This window comes from Mercenaria mercenaria, chromosome 10 (assembly GCF_021730395.1).
Source record: "Mercenaria mercenaria strain notata chromosome 10, MADL_Memer_1, whole genome shotgun sequence".
NCBI lineage: Eukaryota > Metazoa > Mollusca > Bivalvia > Venerida > Veneridae > Mercenaria > Mercenaria mercenaria.
The window spans coordinates 35741570-35760675 of NC_069370.1; the positions used below are offsets into that span (position 1 = coordinate 35741570).

General features: G+C 35.5%; 1 protein-coding gene across 9 annotated transcripts in view; it reads right to left on the reverse strand.

Annotated features, from left to right (window-relative positions):
* LOC123559387 (CLIP-associating protein 1-like) overlaps nt 1–19106 on the reverse strand; it is a 146963-nt gene that overhangs the window by 123548 nt on the left and 4309 nt on the right. For all 9 annotated transcript variants that reach the window (XM_053552735.1, XM_053552733.1, XM_053552740.1 and 6 more), the window contains exons 2-6: nt 12509–12823; nt 5769–5847; nt 4819–4862; nt 4192–4251; nt 2194–2285 (exon numbers count right to left, since the gene is read on the reverse strand). In XM_053552735.1, coding sequence (XP_053408710.1) covers nt 2194–2285; nt 4192–4251; nt 4819–4862; nt 5769–5847; nt 12509–12691 — 458 coding nt within the window. In that variant the 5' untranslated portion in view covers nt 12692–12823. The remainder of the gene's footprint in view (nt 1–2193; nt 2286–4191; nt 4252–4818; nt 4863–5768; nt 5848–12508; nt 12824–19106) is intronic.

The following is a 19106-nucleotide window of genomic DNA, read 5'->3' on the forward strand; positions in this document are numbered from 1 at the left end:
AGCATCATTATTTGAGGAAAACTATCTCTGGTTTACCTTAGTGGACCAAGTAACTGGCAAAAAACAACATTTCAGACGACATTCCAAAAGTGTGACCAGTATCCGGAGTAGTACGTTTTTGGATACATTTTTACAGAGTGTTTTTAGCACTTTTCTGCTAACAAACATAAATATTGACGAAAAAACCTCATCAAATTTAAAATGAATTTTGATAAAAATTTATTTACAATATGAGATTATATGACCTGAAACAGAACTTGTTATTATGCTGTAACATGTTCTTGGTTGTAGATTTAGTAGCTATTAATTACGTAGTATTACTTTATAAGAAAATATAGTCAATTGTATCGATGTGTTGGGGCAGGACTCTTGTATTTTGAAAAAGGACCCTTCAAAATTTGGACCCAAGGGTCCCGGGACTCTTGGGTTTTCAGGTCTAGTGGAACCCCTGGTTTTACTGATCCGTATTAATACGCTCGTTTTTCAGTTCCCCGGATGCGTGTATGCAAAGTTACTTCCCTTTGAAAAAAAATGTTGCATAATGCACATCATACAGTAAAAAGATCACGGATGCAACTGGGGCGAAATGCGCAAAAATAGATTTGCTTTTTAAGCAGCATGCTCTCAAAAAACAAACTACTGTCACGGACACCGCTGTTTCATCAGGGCCAGACATGCACAATCAGGTAGATACGATGAAGGGAAGCCCTGCTCCGGCTGCTGCTGAGACAATGTCCGTGGATATTGCTAGTGCTTCCGTTAATGACGACATGTGAACCTCGATTGGATTCACCTAACTGATTTAATAAAAGAAAATAAAAGTTGCCTGTTTTCAATAGATTATGTTCTGTACAATACTTCAGATATATTCACATTAGTTTGATATCTGTAATACTCAACTGACCTTAATTTAAGGGGTTATGATCAGATGTCATATCTCCAGAATGAATTCCCCCCTCCCTTGAAAACGACGCGAAATTCCCCCCTCCAAGGGCCCCGGCCCCAATCCCCCAAAATGTAGAGAGGGCCCTGAGTGAGATACCATTTTAACAATTTCACGAATATTAAACCTCACGAAAATTGCGAAATTTCAAAATCTCTAAATTTTGACCCAGCTTAAATATGTGCTTTTACAGCATATAAATACTGACCTTGAAACATACACGTTTTTTTTTGGTAAATTTTCACTTATTTAGCGAAATGGGCTGGAGTACGGCTATACTATCCCTTAAAAATCGAAATCTACATTTCAAAGGCATAGCCACAGGAGCAGTAGGTGCTTAATCAACCAAATTAACAATTTTAGGAAGATCTTTTGTTCTCCCTGTTTTTGTTGGGTTTAATGTCACTCCGACACAATTATAGGTCACATGGCGACTTTCTAGCTTTTGATGCTGGAAGAAGACCCAAGGGTCCCTTCCAGGTATTATTTCAGGCATGAGTGGGCACCTGGGTAGAACCATTGACCTTTCATTATAAGCCAGCTCGATGGCTTCCTCACATTAAAGACTTCTACACCCCAAGCGAGCTTTCAAACCCACAGTGGTGAGGTACAAGTGTCTCAAAGTCAGCAACCTTAACTACTTGGCCATGGAATTTTAGGAAGAGCATGAATTGGTTATTTGAAATTGTCAAAACAGAAATCAATATTATATAGCAGGAATATCAACCTTTATTTAATTAAAAAACGTTTAACATTATTCTTCAAACTGCTATAATTATGAATAAGATACAAAAGAAGCCTAACTCACAACTAATTTTTTTTACAAGAGTAATACTTTAAAGAGCTTTATTCCACACAACTCCAGTGCTTTTATAATCTGTTTAATGCTGTTTTTTTTTTTCAATCAGTATTTCAGTTATGTAACGGCGGGCAGTTATTCTAACCAGTGTTCCTGGATTCTGTACCAGTACAAACCTGTTCTCCTCAAGTAACTGCCCGTAGTAACTGGAGGACGAATGATTTCAGCCTCAATGTCTTCTATCAAACCATCAAAGAGAACATACATCTTGCCCCAGGATCCAACTCATGACCCTGTGATTTGTAGATCTGCTCACACCCTATTGAGTTACACTGCCTAGAACCAAGCTAAATCACGTAATTTTTACTTTCATCTACAACTTTTCACCAACATAAATAGTGTAAATATGGAGACTTTGGGACACCCCTCTATACAGGAAAATACAGCTTACCTGTTAATTGTGTTCTGCAGGCACAACAGTACGCCTTCCCTGACATGCCAAAGCTTGTGGTTGAACGTACCCATGATTCTCTCAAATACATACTGAAATAAACGCAACATTCACTTATTGCAAAGTAAACGATAATCCAGTTTGTCCGATACCTGTTTAACACAACATTTTCAGCAGGCTTACAGAAATGCTGAATGAGTAAAAGACTTGAGTTAAATTTTTAAATCAAGAGCAGACAGAGGCCCAGCTGGCTTGGCTACTTGAAAAGCCTGAAGACAGTGGGTGCAAGAAATTTTAATACCGATATATATTTACTTTTTTACTTTCGATTTTGAGCACATCAAACATAACAAGAGCTGTTTGTAAGAACTGTCAATAAGTCAGCATGCTCAACTATTCAACAATTTTAAGTCAAACTAGGGTCACACCTTTCATTATAGTCAGACAATACTTATATCACTGAGTAGCAACAGCAGCTGATAAGCCCTGCAGACAAACATCTGCCAAAAATTTTTTTTTGGAAAATACTTTATAATGATGCCAAAGACAAATTGAGGAAGATCCATAAGGTATTCCTATTTCTAGCTCTGGTGCCCCTAAAAAGGGCCAAGTAGAACCATTTAAACAAACATAACATGTCCATACAAGGATTCTTTGGACCAAATTTGGTGAAGATCTATCAATAAATTTATAAGAAGTAGTTATTTTTTTTTTTATTTTCAGCTCTGGTTTCCCCTAATACGGGCCAAGCAGAACCATCTGAACAAGCTTGAGAGAGGTGCTTAAAACAGGGATGATAGCAGGGTGGCCAAAGTGAAAGTAAGCCTAGGAGCATAGTTTCATGGCTCTGGGTCAAATATTTTTTGAGCTACATGGGAAACAAACTTTTAATCCCCTCTGCATATTTTTTACAAAGTCAACAACAGTTACACTGGTCTAGCTGAGTGAAATCCCAAACAGAACATCCGTTGCACAACTTCATATGCTATATAACTGTCCTCTAATATTTCATGACTCTAGTCTAGGTTATTACTTTCTCAGATATGTGTGACACAAACTTTTATGCCCTTTACGCATACTTTTTACCAAGTGAAGGGTCATAATTCTGCTTCTGCTGAGTGAAATTCCACATGCAAAACTACACATACTGAGTAACAATCCTATAAGGTTTCAGGACTCAAGGTTAAATACCTTTCGGGATACACATGTCACAAACTGTTAGGCCTTTTATACACTTTTGATTGGCAAGGGCCATAACTCTTGGTCAAGTGAAATCCAAAACAAAACAAAATCCCAAGTGCACAAATTCACATGCTGAATAACAATCCAATGATGTCTGATGAGTCAAGGTCAAACACTTTTTGAAATATGCATAACATAAATTTGGATGGACGGACGGAGGGACGGGCAGACGAACAAGGGTAAATCTAAGTGCCCCCTCCCAATCTTTTTTTTTTTTGGTGATGGTGGTGGTGGAGGTAGTGGGGGAGGAGTATGAGGGGGCACAAAAAGGCTATTACTTGCCATATATTTAATCAAGTTATTTTTCAATATGCCTGATGACTTTCTGCAAAGTTTCAATCCAATACTTTCAATAAATACTGATACATTGCCTTGCACACAAAATTTTAACCAAAGTGCGAGCTTCACGTCGACACTTGAAATGATACCTTGATGAGCAGAATAGCTCTCACAAACCTTTAAACAGGTTTGAGAGATAGAAGAGATTTATTGTATGGAGGATTGTCTGGCTGTCCCCCCTTACTAAGACCAATCCTTATGTTAAGTTTGATGATAACTGGGGATGAAGTTCAAAAGATTGAGCAAGACTAAGAAATATGCCATAAAACTTTAATCCGAAAGCAATGCCAACAGCAACAACAACACTGAAGAGAAGGCGTGACAGCACTCCTTATTCTTCAAACAGACAAACTAAAAGTCATTATGACTGCTACAACAATGCAGACATTTTCGATAAGTGGTAACTGAAGTTTTTACCTGTGGAGTTGAAGCCGGCATCATTAGTTTCAACAACAACTGCTGGGCTTGCTCCCGCACCTGCAAAAATTACATCATTAAACAGTATATTGCTAAACATTTTGTATACGGTTTGGACCGCACACGTAACACAGCAACATGCATTAATTTGGGCTCTTCAAATAAAATGCAATTAAAACAGTTTGTTTTTTATTTCTTTATTCCCAATTTCCCAGCCAATAATTTCTGATCAATACAGTTGTCCATACATTGCAACATGCATATTAACTTCTCCTTTGATGTGCCCCTTATTATGAAATGTTTGTTCGCACATATTAAGCTTGCTGAGAAAGGGCTGACAGTTTGAGAGTGTCATGTTCTAAGAGTACCTGTAAATATTGATGACATATTCTAGATGTCCGCAACCGGTTATGCAACAAGTGCGATTTTCATGCAGTCATTGTTACGCAAGCCATACATGGCCGATTGTAATCAAAATTCTCAAGACTGATTTTCGATGCGTATTATATTCCAATGTGTGTGTTTTTCCAAAATTTTGATACAAGATCAGGGATGCGTAATATACAAGCTAGCATGATATATATTCAAGTGTTTGCAGTACTTTCTCACAATAGATAATACACTAACCTGTTCTTTTGAGTCTCCAAGCCTGTCTACACAAGCTGTAAGAACTGAAATGAGATAAGTTAGACCTAAAGGTTAGTAAGAATACTACAAATCTAAAAGGCTATACAAGTTTCTGATGGGCTACATTGTGGCATATAGTATTCAATATAGTCACCTGTAAAAAACAACTATTTCCTCCAGCTACGTGTGTGTCACACATGTATAATACACAACAGTCGGTGACGCTTTGATTTACAGTGTAAACATGTTTCAAATTGGCGGTCCTAATAATCAACCCAGTTATTGCCGCGAGGAACAAGTCTAAAAGTTGAAAATATTTGAAAAGGGGGAGAATTATGGTTCTGGCTGGGAGATGGGAGGCAAGTTGAAAATTAGGGATTTTGAGCCTCTTACCAGGGAGATCACATGCATGATAAAACGTGACCATTTTGTACGTGACCATTCTCAGGTTTTATTTTACTTTCACTCCTACAAATTCACAAGATTTGTTTCCTAAAGTCAGCAAAATGTGTGTTCATTAGCACATACTGTTTCAACTTTCTCCCTGACCCATATTTACAAAGATTCAGATGCTGACCTAGGTTTGTAGGTTTATTTTTGGTTTAGCACTGTTTTTCAACAGTATCAGCAATGTGTGTGTTAATTAGCAGAGACTGGGTTTTTTGTTACGTCTGAACTTTCTCCCTGACCTATATTTTTACAATAATTCATAAACAGAATAAATGTAGGAATAAAAATAATGGCCTAAGACTTCGAACAAAGTATATTAATGCTTATGACAATTTGTCACTGTCATTGTCCTTCACCTCAAATTAATATTTGGAAGTTACCGTTAAAGAAATTTGTAGCGGTACGGAATTCATGCACATTTTGATAAACTGGTGATCATTCTGTAACTGACCTACTGCTGAAAAATAGTTTCTAAAAAATTGGAAATAAAATTTAAGTACCTGTCGTAACATGGGGTTTGAACTCTTCGCCCATTCGATCTATCATAAGGCAAAGGATCTCTAGTCCATTGAGGGAAATCTGAAAATTAAACATACAAATGTTTAACATCGCAGGAGTGAAATAACAACATTACATAATTATGGTATATATATATATACACTAGAGTAATAAAGCTTTGACGATGACATGATTTTAAGTACAGGCGATGTTAGTCAAACTGACTTCCTTTCTAATAGGTAAAGAAGGAAGAAATTTTGATATTTCTGCAGGTAAGTTTACATGTGATAAAAAGAATATAACATCTGTGCCTTTCCACATTCAATTTATTAAACTTGTTGAATAAAAGTGATAAAATGCTTGCCAGTGCTTCACATTTTATTATTTTATTCAACTCTTTTAATAAATTCAATATGAAAAAACTCCCATGTAATATATCCTCTATTTAAATACCACTGAAAACAAAAGACAATGTGTCATTTTCTTGTTACAAAAGACAATGTGTCATTTTCTTGTTACTAATATTTATGAAAATATTGATTTCATAATCTTCTGTATAAAATTGGTGCGACTCTTCACTGTTCCTGTGGATTTAAATTTGTGGATCTGAAAAGCCACAAAATCCAGAATCTAGTCACTACACCATTATTAAACCCTTATCATGCAGGACACGATTGATTTCTGCCTTTGCGACCAGTGTAGATCATGATCAGCTTGCAAATCCATACAGTCTGATCATGGTCTGCACTGTTCGCTATTCATTTAGTATCTTTCAGGTAATCACCCCTTTAAACAGTTAATGGTACTGTCCAACTTGAAAGATGGACAAGTCCATTATAGAAATGTAGCAGGATAAGGGTTAAAATGATTTCATGACATGCAAAATTTAGCACTATATTTTGATGCTGCAACTTAACTGCGAACTAATATAATTATGCTATTCATATAGACTTTAGTAACGTAATGTTGTCCATCAATAAAATTCTGCAAAACTGGAAGAAAAAACAGCCTGCCTTATTTTTACTTTTCTTACCATAATATGTTGCAAGACTTTGTCAGTCAACAGATGTTCAGCTTGCAAAGCATGTCTAGGAACAACAGAACGATCTGATCTACGTGCATTAACTCTGTTGCTTCCCAAAGAATCAATGCATCCCATATCATAAACCATTTTTCAGTGTCATTGACCTCCAGTCAAATAATTTCTGGTGAAATCCTTCCAAACTCAATAAATCAAATAATCCAATAATCCGATCACACGTATCAATTCCTATATTGTTGACATTTTAAATTCTATGCCTCCAATTTTAATAATTAACACCCCAACCAAACTATAAATATAATATTTATACCAATATTTCTTTCAATACAACATGACGCTGCAGGAATGGTAAAACACCAGAATCCTGCAGTCTCCTGAAGATATAATATGTCAATACGGACACACACTTGGAAGCCTGCCTGGGGTTTGAGAATTAATTAACATTATATTTTTTATAGCTCTCTTATTCTGGATGCTGAAAAAAGGCAATCTTCTTGTAATACTTTTTTTCTTTCATTCATATAAGTGGAAGACAATGAATAGCAATTTTGTTAAATTCAAACCCAGGCCATTTTTTCATCCTTTTGGGGAAAATGCTTTCGGAAAATGGTTTTATTGAGAAAATTTGCAAATTACCAACATCTATGTAGGATATTTTTTGTGTAAAATATTTATGGATTGCATTTCAGTAATTGTTCAACTGTATAACTGTTGTTTTTATAACCAAAATATATATACAAATTAGCAAAACTAACTTAAAACAGCAAAAATCCTAAAAGGTAACACTAATTTGTTTTGCTTTGGGATTACCTCCTTTTACCAGGGGTGGTGGGGTGGAAGCCCGGAAGCATTCGGTCAGCCTTCCTAATGAATATTCAATCATCTTCGAAACAGCAAAAGAACTCAAAATCAATCTGTTTATATCAAAATCAACCACATTCTGCATTGATTCTACTTTTGTTTTGACCATACGTAGTACACCTTGCTGGGCTTGTCTTTAACTCTGTAGACACTTGCCCATCGGACAACTTCAACTGTATTTTTACTAGCCCAAACCAAATTTTTGATTGCCCAAATATAACATTTTGATGTGATAAGATATTGCAATGCAGTATTATAGCAACAAAAAAAGAAAGGAATACTTCTCAGGATCTTTCATCTATTTCACTTGCTCGATGGACAGCCGAGTATGATTTTTTGCATGCACTTTACCTGCCCCGGGCAACAGGGCAGTCCTTATGGTTGTACCCAGACCTTGTTTACTGGTAAAGTTGTATGTATAATTTCATATGTTTTGTAACAAAATAATGCAAAAGTTATAAATTATCACTAAAATAAATCATCTATAAGAATAATCTAACAAGTCTGGCGAGATACTCCTTCTACTTTTTTTTTCTATCTAGAACCGATAAGGAATAAAATACATTGGAGAGAATCAATATGTAGTGATATTACTGATAAATAAAACCACTGTTGCTTGTTATTACATTGACATTTATTGTAGACAAGCAGCGCACAATCCAATTTTATTCTATTTCCACAAGTGATGCAAAAAAAAACTACATTTTCCTAGCCAGCTCAGTCGTCTCATTTGAAAATAAAACCACACTGATCTGCCAACACAGGATATAATCCCAGAGATTATAGGAAATGGTATTTGGGTTTTCAAGCAAGAAAGTTGTAAATAAAACTTTAACATAAGATAGTGGTGGAAATAAATGACTTAAGAACTGCTTTCATCTCAAATTAAGACTTGTTTCCTAATTGCAGCCACATCAATTGGTCTACTTGAAATGGCTAAATGTGGAAAAAAAAAGAAAAGCACAACAGGGAAGGAAGGTTACATGTATGTTGACTGACCAATCAGAAAAAGATTACTTCAAAAAGTTCAATTCCTGCTGAAAGAACTCCAGTGGACCAAATCCTTATCAAGGGATAAAAAACAGTTTCAAGACTGAAACAAGGTCGGACTGGTCCTAGGTCATAAAAGATAAAAGGTAAGGGTAGAGAAGACTGAATTTTGAGACCAGTCTCAGAATGCTACAATGCTATTGGTCAATTTCAAATATGAGCTCTGAATTAACCAATCAGATGCTGGGTATTTGAGACTGGTCTCCATACTCAAGTTTTACAGTCTTTAGCCCAGGTAGAGTCTGACTGGTTACCTCTGAGCACATTTTTGACCAATGACAAGCATACGTTCTCAGACTGGTGTAACATTTATAATCTTGGAATTTGAAGATCTCCATAATGATGCATCTCAAGGGAGACCAAAAAATTGAAAATGATTAAGACATTTTACATCTATATCTATCTGTAGCATTGTAACTTGCAGGTTTCTTTTGCCCTGAGCATATCACAGTGGGTGAATACTGTCTCTGTTATCTGAGAAAATCGATTGCTTCTACAAAACAAGAGTATCAGCCAGAATTTCCATAAAATCTATAAAACACATGCAACAATCTAACATATATCCCCAGACGTGTTATATTTTTTTGTTTGTTGATCAATACACAATGTCAATTTAATACAAACTATGTTTTGTACAATACATCTTATTATTATTACGCAAAAGCCTCAGTTTCTCCTTGACAATGGTTAATTATACTGTTTCACTGAGATATTTAAATAAAACAAAAGAGACAGAAAATTCTGTGTTTAACCTTTCAAAATCAACAAAACTAAAAAGGCTTTTAAAGAGAAGTGCGATCTTTGTATCAATCAATTTTACTTCATTTGAATAACTTTTGTCATCTCCATCCATTATTGATTAACTAACATTTTTCCTTGGCACACAGTTTTCAAAATGCTCCCCTGTCCCTCCCAAAAAATAATTCAAAACACATCACTGATGATGCAATAAAAAACAGGAAGTTCAATGAAATGAAGTGCCAGCCATGCATAAAACTAGTCAAAGCAATCCATTTCTTTACATTCATTTTACTTTCCTTTGTTCAAATCAATTCATATGTGTAGCATAATGTATGACAATTCATTGTAAACAACAGCTGTTTCATGACAGCACACATTACTATTCTGAAAATATTTCTAAGCTGAAATGGGATATAATCTTGCCAAAATGAAAGCCAGAGTTCTGAAACCTGCTCTATGAAATTACCTCATGATGCGAGTTGTGTGGAGTTTGGAAAGCATTCAGTCCAGTAATTTCTGAGCAATCTGTTTACATGCAAAAGTTACTCCGCCAAAAGAAGTAATTAATAAATTTTAATGTTATTACCTTTGGTGGCTCCTAAAAGGGGCTGAGATTCCTCATTTAAAGAAGTTAATGGATGACTTTATAAATAAGAATGCTATAGACCACGTTTGACGAAGATGTATCAAGTGTTTCATGAGAAGAGGTTGTTTTAGTTGTAGCTCTTTGAACAAAATTGGGAGAAGACCGTACAATAATAAAGACCAAGTTTCAAAAATTTAGATGAGGACCTTATAGTGATGCTACAGAACAAGTTTGATGGAGATCCATCAAGCGTTCAAGAGAAGAAGTTGTTTAAAGATTTTACTATTTTCAGCTCTAGTGGCACATTGAGCGGGTCAAGAACTACTCTAGTGGCACATTGAACGGGTCAAGTGCTACAACTGGACAAAACTAAGAGAAGGCTTTTAAATGATACTATAGACTAAGTCAGAATAATTTAGATGAGGATGTTATAATTATGTTATAGAACATGTTTGATTAAGATATATCAAGCAGTCATGAGAAGAAGTCATTTAAAGGTATTTCTATTTTTAGCTTAACATATAGCAGCCCCGTACAGGAACAAATTTAAACAAGAGCACCGCCTTGCGGGTGCTGACGCTCATCTGATTTTTTTTGTATAATAGAAATATTGTCCTACCCATGATTTTCTAAGTCTAAAAAGGGCCATCACTCTTGCAAAAAGCAGGATAGAGTTATGTTTCTTGATGTACAGTTTCCACTTATGATGGTGAAAAACTGTTGCAAGTTTTAAAGCAATAGCTTTGATAGTTTATGAGAAAAGTTGGCTTAAACATAATATTCAACCAAGAAAATGATTTTTCTAAGTCCAAAAGGGGCAATAATTATTGCAAAAAGCAGGATGGAGTTATGTTGCTTGCTGTACAGGGTCAGCTTATGATGGTGAACAAGAGTTGCAAGTTTTAAAGCAATAGCTATGATAGTTTAAGAGAAAAAGTTGACCTAAACATAAAACTTAACCAAGAAATCTGATATTTTCTAAGTCCAAAAGGGGCCATAAATCTTGCAAAAAGCAGGATGGAGTTATGTTTCTTGCTGTACATGGTCAGCTTATGATGGTGAACAAGTGTTGCAAGTTTTAAAGGAATAGCTTTGATAGTTTAGGATAAAAGCTGACCTAAACATAAAACTTAACCAAGAAAACTGATTTTCTAAGTCCGAAAGGGGCAATAATTCTTGCAAAAGGCAAGATGGAGTTATGTTTCTTGATGTACAGGGTCTGCTTATGATGGTGAACAAGTATTCCAAGTTTCAAAGCAAAAGCTTTGAAAGTTTAGGAGAAAAGTTGACCTAAACATAAAACTTAACCAAGAAATCTGATATTTTCTAAGTACAAAAGGGGCCATAAATCTTGCAAAAAGCAAGATGGAGTTATGTTTCTTGCTATACAGGGTCAGCTTATGATGGTGAACAAGTATTCCAAGTTTCAAAGCAATAGCTTTGATAGTTTAGGAGAAAAGCTGACCTAAACATAAAACTTAACCAGGCAACGCCGACGCCGACGCCGACAACCGCTCAAGTGATGACAATAACTCATCATTTTTTTTCAAAAAATCAGATGAGCTAAAAAGGACCTTATAATGATGCTTGTCAGAAGTCTATTGAAGAGTCATCAAGCAGATTATAAATAAGATGTTTACAGGTTTTTCTTTTTTAGATCTGTCATCTAGCAGCTCCTAAAAGGAGTCATCTGCCACCATTTGTACAAATCTGGGAGAGATTGTGATGTATGATGCAGAACTGAAGACGACAAACACTGAGATATCACAATAGATCACCTTGGGCACTGTGTACTCAGCTGAGCTAAAAATAAATGGAAAGAAATTACTTGTTGCTTGTAACTTCTTTTCACAAATTGACACAGCCATGAAAATAAGGAAGAACAATCAGTGTTTCTTTCCACTGATTTCCGAATGGGGCCGAGGCCATTAGAATTGGGAAAAATGTGTCTTTAAACATTTTTTATTAAAATGTCACATTTAAGGGGGAAAAAAATTGGTCATAAAATCTATCATTATGCATTAAGTTAGCAAATCTTTTTGTTTTAAATGTTTAAGGTTTCATAGGTACAGTCTTGCTTGAAAAAGTTGAAAAACAAGAGCTGTCATTAATGGTGACAAATGCCCCCACAGGGTCTTGACCTTTGACCTGGTGACCTTGACCTTTGACCTGGTGATCTAAAAGTCAATAGCGGTCGTGTACTCAATAAGTACTATCAGCATGTGAAGTCTGGTCCTGGGTGCAGTGGTTCGCGAGTAAAGTGCCTTCATGCAAAAAGTTAACGTTGTGACGCACGAACGGACCGGCAGTTGAAAACTAATATGCCTCCCTTCCGGGGCATAAAAATCAAAAATAATTTGGGAAGTTTATCTTTGAAATTGGGAAAAAAACATACTATTTGCCATTAGGATTGGGGCCCAATTTTGGCCAGACAAAAACACTGACTGTTCACTAATAATTACCTTATAATTACTACACGTAACCCAAGCAGTAAGGCCTTCAACCAATGCATCCATGTCATCACACGCGAGGGAGCTCCGCGGATCACTCAAATACCTAGACATCACTTCGTAACATTGCTGGCGTTTTCTTGTATCCTGTGTGGTAACATTCGGCACAAAGTCAGACAGTGACCCGCTTGCCATGGTCCTAAGTTAAGTTGTTGTTTTTTACTCACACAAAAACAACAAGTATCACTGAGACTTCTTTAAATGCAACTCTGGTAGCACCTTAAGGTCTCAAACTGGGTCTATAGTTATCTATATCATACTTGAAATCTGAAAGAAGACAGAAACAAACCTTTATATGACATTACCAACAGAAACTTCGATATAAATGCATTCTGTAAACTTGTGTTGAATATTTGCAACAATTTGTAGCCGTTTTACAAGATCAAATTTATGTCAAATCATGTGTATTCTTCTCTTCTAGAACGAGGCAATAACTAAAGGTGATGACGATATGATGATGTAATTGCAACTGACCTTTATGAATATATTGACTCCTAAGAGCCAAAAATCTGGTCTATCAGTCATACAGATGTTTAGAGCAATTGCAATGTGTCTACCTTTAGTTTACTTGGAACAGGATTTTGGAATGTTTTATAATGGCTTCGAATCAAATCTAGCACAAAGGTTTTAGAACTGTTCTACACTGAAAAGCCTATTTCAGCAAAAGCTATTAAATAATTCATGCCTTATCATTTTTGGCAATGTTTTAAGACACAAGAGCTGTTTGCAAATCATGTATTGCTGCTCTGATGGGTTGTCCCATTTTCAGTTCTGCTATCACTATAACCCTGAGGCCTAAAATAAAATATTGTTCCTTCTACTTCTTCGAACCGGAAAAAAACCCACTGCGACCCAAAATATTTTATTGCAAAATCCAGTAAAAGATTATTTTTTCTTTTAAGTTAAATATTTCTAGGTTCAAATAGTTTTGGGACGAAAACAAACATAAGTACAACTGAGCTGGTACAAAATTCGCTTGGTTGCGTGTCTGTAAGTGCCAAAAGCGGTAAATATTTCTTCCAAGAGCTGATAAATTGTCCACAGCCATGTTTGTTTGACATACTTTTTTATTTCGGGTTGGTTTACATATTGTTTTAACCATCATTGTCACCTTATTTCTTCATCAGTATTCTGCCAAGGATCAAAATGGTGGGTAAGAAAAAAATTGGGACATTTTACAAATCTTGAAGACATCAAGTTTTGGAGCTTTTTATCATTGAAAAATCACCAATATTACTATAATTGAGGTTTTTACAGTAATTTAGCCATAGATATGCCTTCAACCATTCTGAAATTTGCTATCACTTTTCTTTTTGGCTTAACTATGATTTTCTAAACCCTCTGTAGTTTGACTTTGGGGCACACTTTCAGTTTCGTAGACAAAGGGTGTAGAACAGTTTATGGGTTTTGAGCTGTCATGGAACTTACTTAAGTTACTTTCAATTTCACATGCGAAGGCAGTGAGTGGGGAATGGTCAACAACATCAGTTTTTAAGCTGCCTAGGGGCTTTTTTGGTGAACCACGTAAAGAACTTGTTGCCTGCAAGTGCAGAAAAAGGTTCAAGATCATTCTACATTTCTATGCTAGACATTTTCTTTGACGTTTTGCGGGAAAATGGAGGCAAAGGAATGGCCGATTTGTACACAGTTCCAGTCATCCGGTATGCACTAATTTTCATAATGCAACAACTGATGCTTCCAGACCAATTTAAGTGCAACATTCGTAATTTTTATGACAGAATACGACGATACCACAGCCTCGTCAGAACACTGTTGAGATTGTCTAGGAGTGAAAGCCTCCTTTTTCCATATATTGCAGGATATTAAAAAACATTGGTTGTAAACGAAATATCAGATAGGATTTAATCTACCGGTATTCGCCTAAAACTTGAATCTAAATGGTTCAAAGATACCAGCGTTCACTTGACTGTTTACTATAGTCATGTTCTTTCGAAATAGAATTAACTGAGGAAAACCAAATAAATCTATACTTTTCCATACCATTAAATTTCATTGTAAAATAAACCACCGATAAACATGATAAAAGATAAACAAGGGTATCATTAAACGTAATGAATTATATTTGAAATTCAGCTAAAAAAAGATAAAAACATACTTTACAATACGTCAGGCCCCTAAATATGTAGTTATTTAACAGGAACAGAACAGTTTGTTATATATAATCAATTAAGTAGGCATTGTTCAAATCTTCCATTGTGCATTGTAATGCATAGTCACATTAATTTTGAATTCTTCATTAAATATTAAAGAATAATAACGGGGGACCGGGTGTGACTGGGATGGTGGGGGTGACCGGATGTGGGTACACAACTTCACATGTGGATGATAAATGTTCATGGAAAAAAAGGAAAGAAGTTTAATGCAATTCTACCAACTGGTTAGTTTGTTATGTACAAATATGTGGATTTTTAAACAATTAAAGGGCAACAACTCTGAAGTTACTAAAGAGATCCTGACAAAACTGAGTGTGCACTACCACATTATGGTGATCTAAATTTAATTCAAGTTTCATAGTTCTAGGTCAAATACATCACAAGTTATGAAGCAGAAATGAAGTTTTATTTAAATATTCCAAACCACTTCCTAGATATGACTCCAACGGATGGAAAGACGACGCCAAACTTATATCCCTCCGCCTTCGGTGGGGGGATAAAAATATAACATGTTAATGATGTTTGTATTATTTTCAATGAACAACGTGATGCATACCAACAGCGAATGAATTGGTCATGATGTGCAGTGTGCCAATTAGGGGTGTAACGATACATCGAACTATCGATGCATTGCGTTACTAAGTGTCCCGATAGCATGCATCGATAGAAAAGTCACGATCCAATAACAATCGCCGATAGTTCCTTCAACAATCGATAGTTTCGATAGTTTTGAAATTTTAGTAAATACAGAAATAATTTATAATTTATAAACCAAGAAACAGAGCCAGCTTTCATTTGTGCCTCGGAAAATGTTTACGTCTCCATTACAATAATTACCCTCACGGAATTTAACTACCATAAAGGACTGAGAAGTCTGGAGATAATTAATAAATTTAGTTTCTTAGAAACTTTGATTAAATATATTTAAATAACCTGTTAATCTTAGATGAGAAATTGTACTATGAACATGGAGAAAGAAGGATACTTGTATTATACAGCAAACTGTTCGGTAGGGCCCTTCATTTAGTGCTGGTACACCTTAAACCGATCGTTAATTTTCGTCTTTTTCGATGCTCTGGGTTATTAACATGTTGACACTCGCAACAAAATGGCCGATTCGTTTGAGTATACCTTGCATAGGTTTATTGTTTTACTTATTGTTCCAAGCTAAGGAAGTCAAGAAATATTAATGTTAGAATTATTTCTGTCCATTTCATTTATACAAACATCTCAATGTGTGTTAACAGCAATTATAAACAGTGCCGTCTCTTACACTGTGTAACAATGCCAGTTGGTAGCTTTACTGTATAAAATAGGATGGCCGATAACTATTGCAATAGTATCGCAATAGTAACCTGCAATAGAATAGTATCGCAATAGTTTTTAAGCAATATCAATAGTATTGCAATAGTCAAAATTGGCCTCAATAGTCACCCCTAGTGTCAAATTGTGTTGTAAAGACAACATGGGAATATTGAAAAGTGTTCAATCTGTATTAGAAAACATTTTATCCAATGACCAAAGAAATGCATGGATTTTACAAATTAGTCATCATCTATAGAATCAGCTAACTCTGTAGCAAAAACAAATATCAGTGAACGCTCTCTAACAGCAAGATGACAACGACATAAGGCCACACCAAACTGATGTCTTGTTCTTCGGATTTTTTCAAAAGTATTTGGCGCGAGCGAGCGAAAAAAATTTAACATATATTTTTTTTCAAATCATCTTTGATACTGAAGTGAGCAAAGAGCGATGAAAAAAATAGAGTAAATAATCAGTTGTGTCATGTTTAACACCAGATCAAGTGTGTTTCTGTTCATAGGCTGGCCGGAAAACAAATATGTGTGAAGTAACATTCAGACAGCATTGTCTTTGGAGTATTGAATGTTTAATGTGTGATATATACAATAACAAGAGCTGTCTGATGACAGCGCGCTCGACTATTCGAAGCATTGATTGAAGAATGGGGTCAAAATATTTCCATGGATATTCAGACAAAAGAAATAAATAGATTAGACAAGCAATGTTCCTGTATTTCTTTGATTTCGATAAGTCTTGCACTAAATGGCAATGTATGAGCCAATTTCAAAGTCCAAAAAGGGCAATAATTCAGTCAAAATAGTTATGTACTCTTGCCTACAGATGGAAATCATAATTATAAACAAGTGTTCAAAGTTTAAAAGCCATATGTCAAATAGTTTTGACAAAACATGGATTTGTATGAAAACAGAACCAATTTCAAAGTCCAAAAAGGGCCATAATTCAGCCAAAATAGATGACAGAGTTATGTTCTCTTTCCTACAGATACAGACTATTATACTAAACAAGTGATAAAAGTTTCAAAGCCATATGTCAAACACTTTACAAAAAATATGAACTGGTACGAAAAACTTAACCAAGATTTCTAAGTCAAAAGGGGCCATAATTCAGCCAAAATCCTTGATGGAGTTATGTACTCTTGCCTATAACTGGCCATGGTGATGGTAAACAGATGTTGAAAGTTTCAAAGCTTTATCTTAAAAGACTTTGTCAAAATATGAACTGGTACGGAAAACTTAACCAGGATTTCTAAGTCAAAAGGGGCCATAATTCAGCCAAAATCCTTGATGGAGTTATGTGCTCTTGCCTATAACTGGCCATGATGATGGTAAACAAGTGTTGAAAGTTTCAAAGTTTTATCTCAAAAGACTTTGTCAAAATGTGGACTGGTACGAAAAACTTAACCAAGGTGTAACGCCGACGCCGACGCCGTGGTGAGTAGGATAGCTCTACTTATTCTTCGAATAGTCGAGCTAAAAAGTATACAATAAATATATCAGCGTTATTATCATTCTGAAATGTCTTACATGTATTTATCCCATATCACTTAAAAACTTTCTCTGCTCGTTGACATTTGACCTCTTAACCACTGAAGTGCTGGACCAACATATATCCATTACAAATGCAGATCACACAGCACTCAACTGAACCTGCTAATCTGAGGTGATACTATTCAGATTTACTGTCAGAAATCAAATGAAAATCCAGCACTTTGCGGGTCTGACTATACAAAGTATACAAAACAAATGTTGACACTTCTGAGTGACATATAAGCAAACGTCTAGAATTCCTGATGCATCATCATCAGTATCACTCAAACCAAATTAAGGATGTTGACGAATTAATGCCACTACCCGTCAGTGTCGTGCTGGCGTTGGCGTACACGACGGTATCTGTGGAAAGAGTCATCTTATTGTATAGCGCAGCAGCCCTAAACAACTCTTTAAAACTGCAGCTCGGGGAAATCTCAACAGCTCGGTATGAGACAACAAAGACATAGAGGGCTGCCATTTTGTTATGCCCGATTTTTGAAGCGATCGAATACTACAAAAATTTAATCGAATAAACTGATACTACCGGGGTAGGTACTCCTTCTGTGCACTAGGGAGACTACGTAGTCGAATCGGTGGCTGTGTCATAGAACATTTTCTTCCAATGTTTCGATAAATTACAATCAAGGTGCGTTTAAACTTCGGAATTTCCTTTTTTTCGTTCCTACTGATTTCAACCCAGCGAAAAAATACACCAGGTGCGGGCGGTAAAAAATTAAAATATATTGTTTTTCATTTCCAGTCAAATTGATGCGGGAAATCCAACGAACAGGTAATCAGTTTGGTGTGGCCTAATCATCTCACCATTATCGATTTTGGCAATCTTCAGTGTTATCGGCTGAAAATGCAGTAAACTAATCGAGATGATTTAAAATAAACTTTGCTATGTATTCAAACAAAATTCTGTTTGCAGATAAATATTGATATCCTAATTAAATTAAAGGTAAAATTATATTAAAACATTACTCATTAAAAAATCAATTACTGGACAGCTACAAAATCCCCAGAGGATACACTACCTGTCCAGTTAGGTGTCCGGTTACTGGAAGGCTAGACACTTCCTTACTCACCTTATTTACCAATGCATTAACTATATTTGTAACATGATCTTTGACTAGTCCGACTAATTTGAAGCAATCCTAGGAAATATTGAGTTATTTTTCTTATGGGCAATATCTCCACTCATGTCAAACACTCGAAAGACCAAAATAGTGGAGGGAATTTCAGATGAAATGTCATCGCTGTTGATTTTGTTGCAAATTTGAGATAAATTCAAAAGGGGATTCAATTTCTCATTGATTTATGTAAAAATTATCAAATAATTTCCAAAATTACAACTATTCTGGTGATTTAAACCTATGTATGTATAGTACAAATAATTCGATGTCAAAGCTGATTCTGAGATATTTTCGAGACAAGCAGAATCCCTCTCTTTACGCCAAAACCAGTAAAGACCTTTTCTGTGGTGAAAATAGATTTAGGTAAATACACGATCAGGCAATA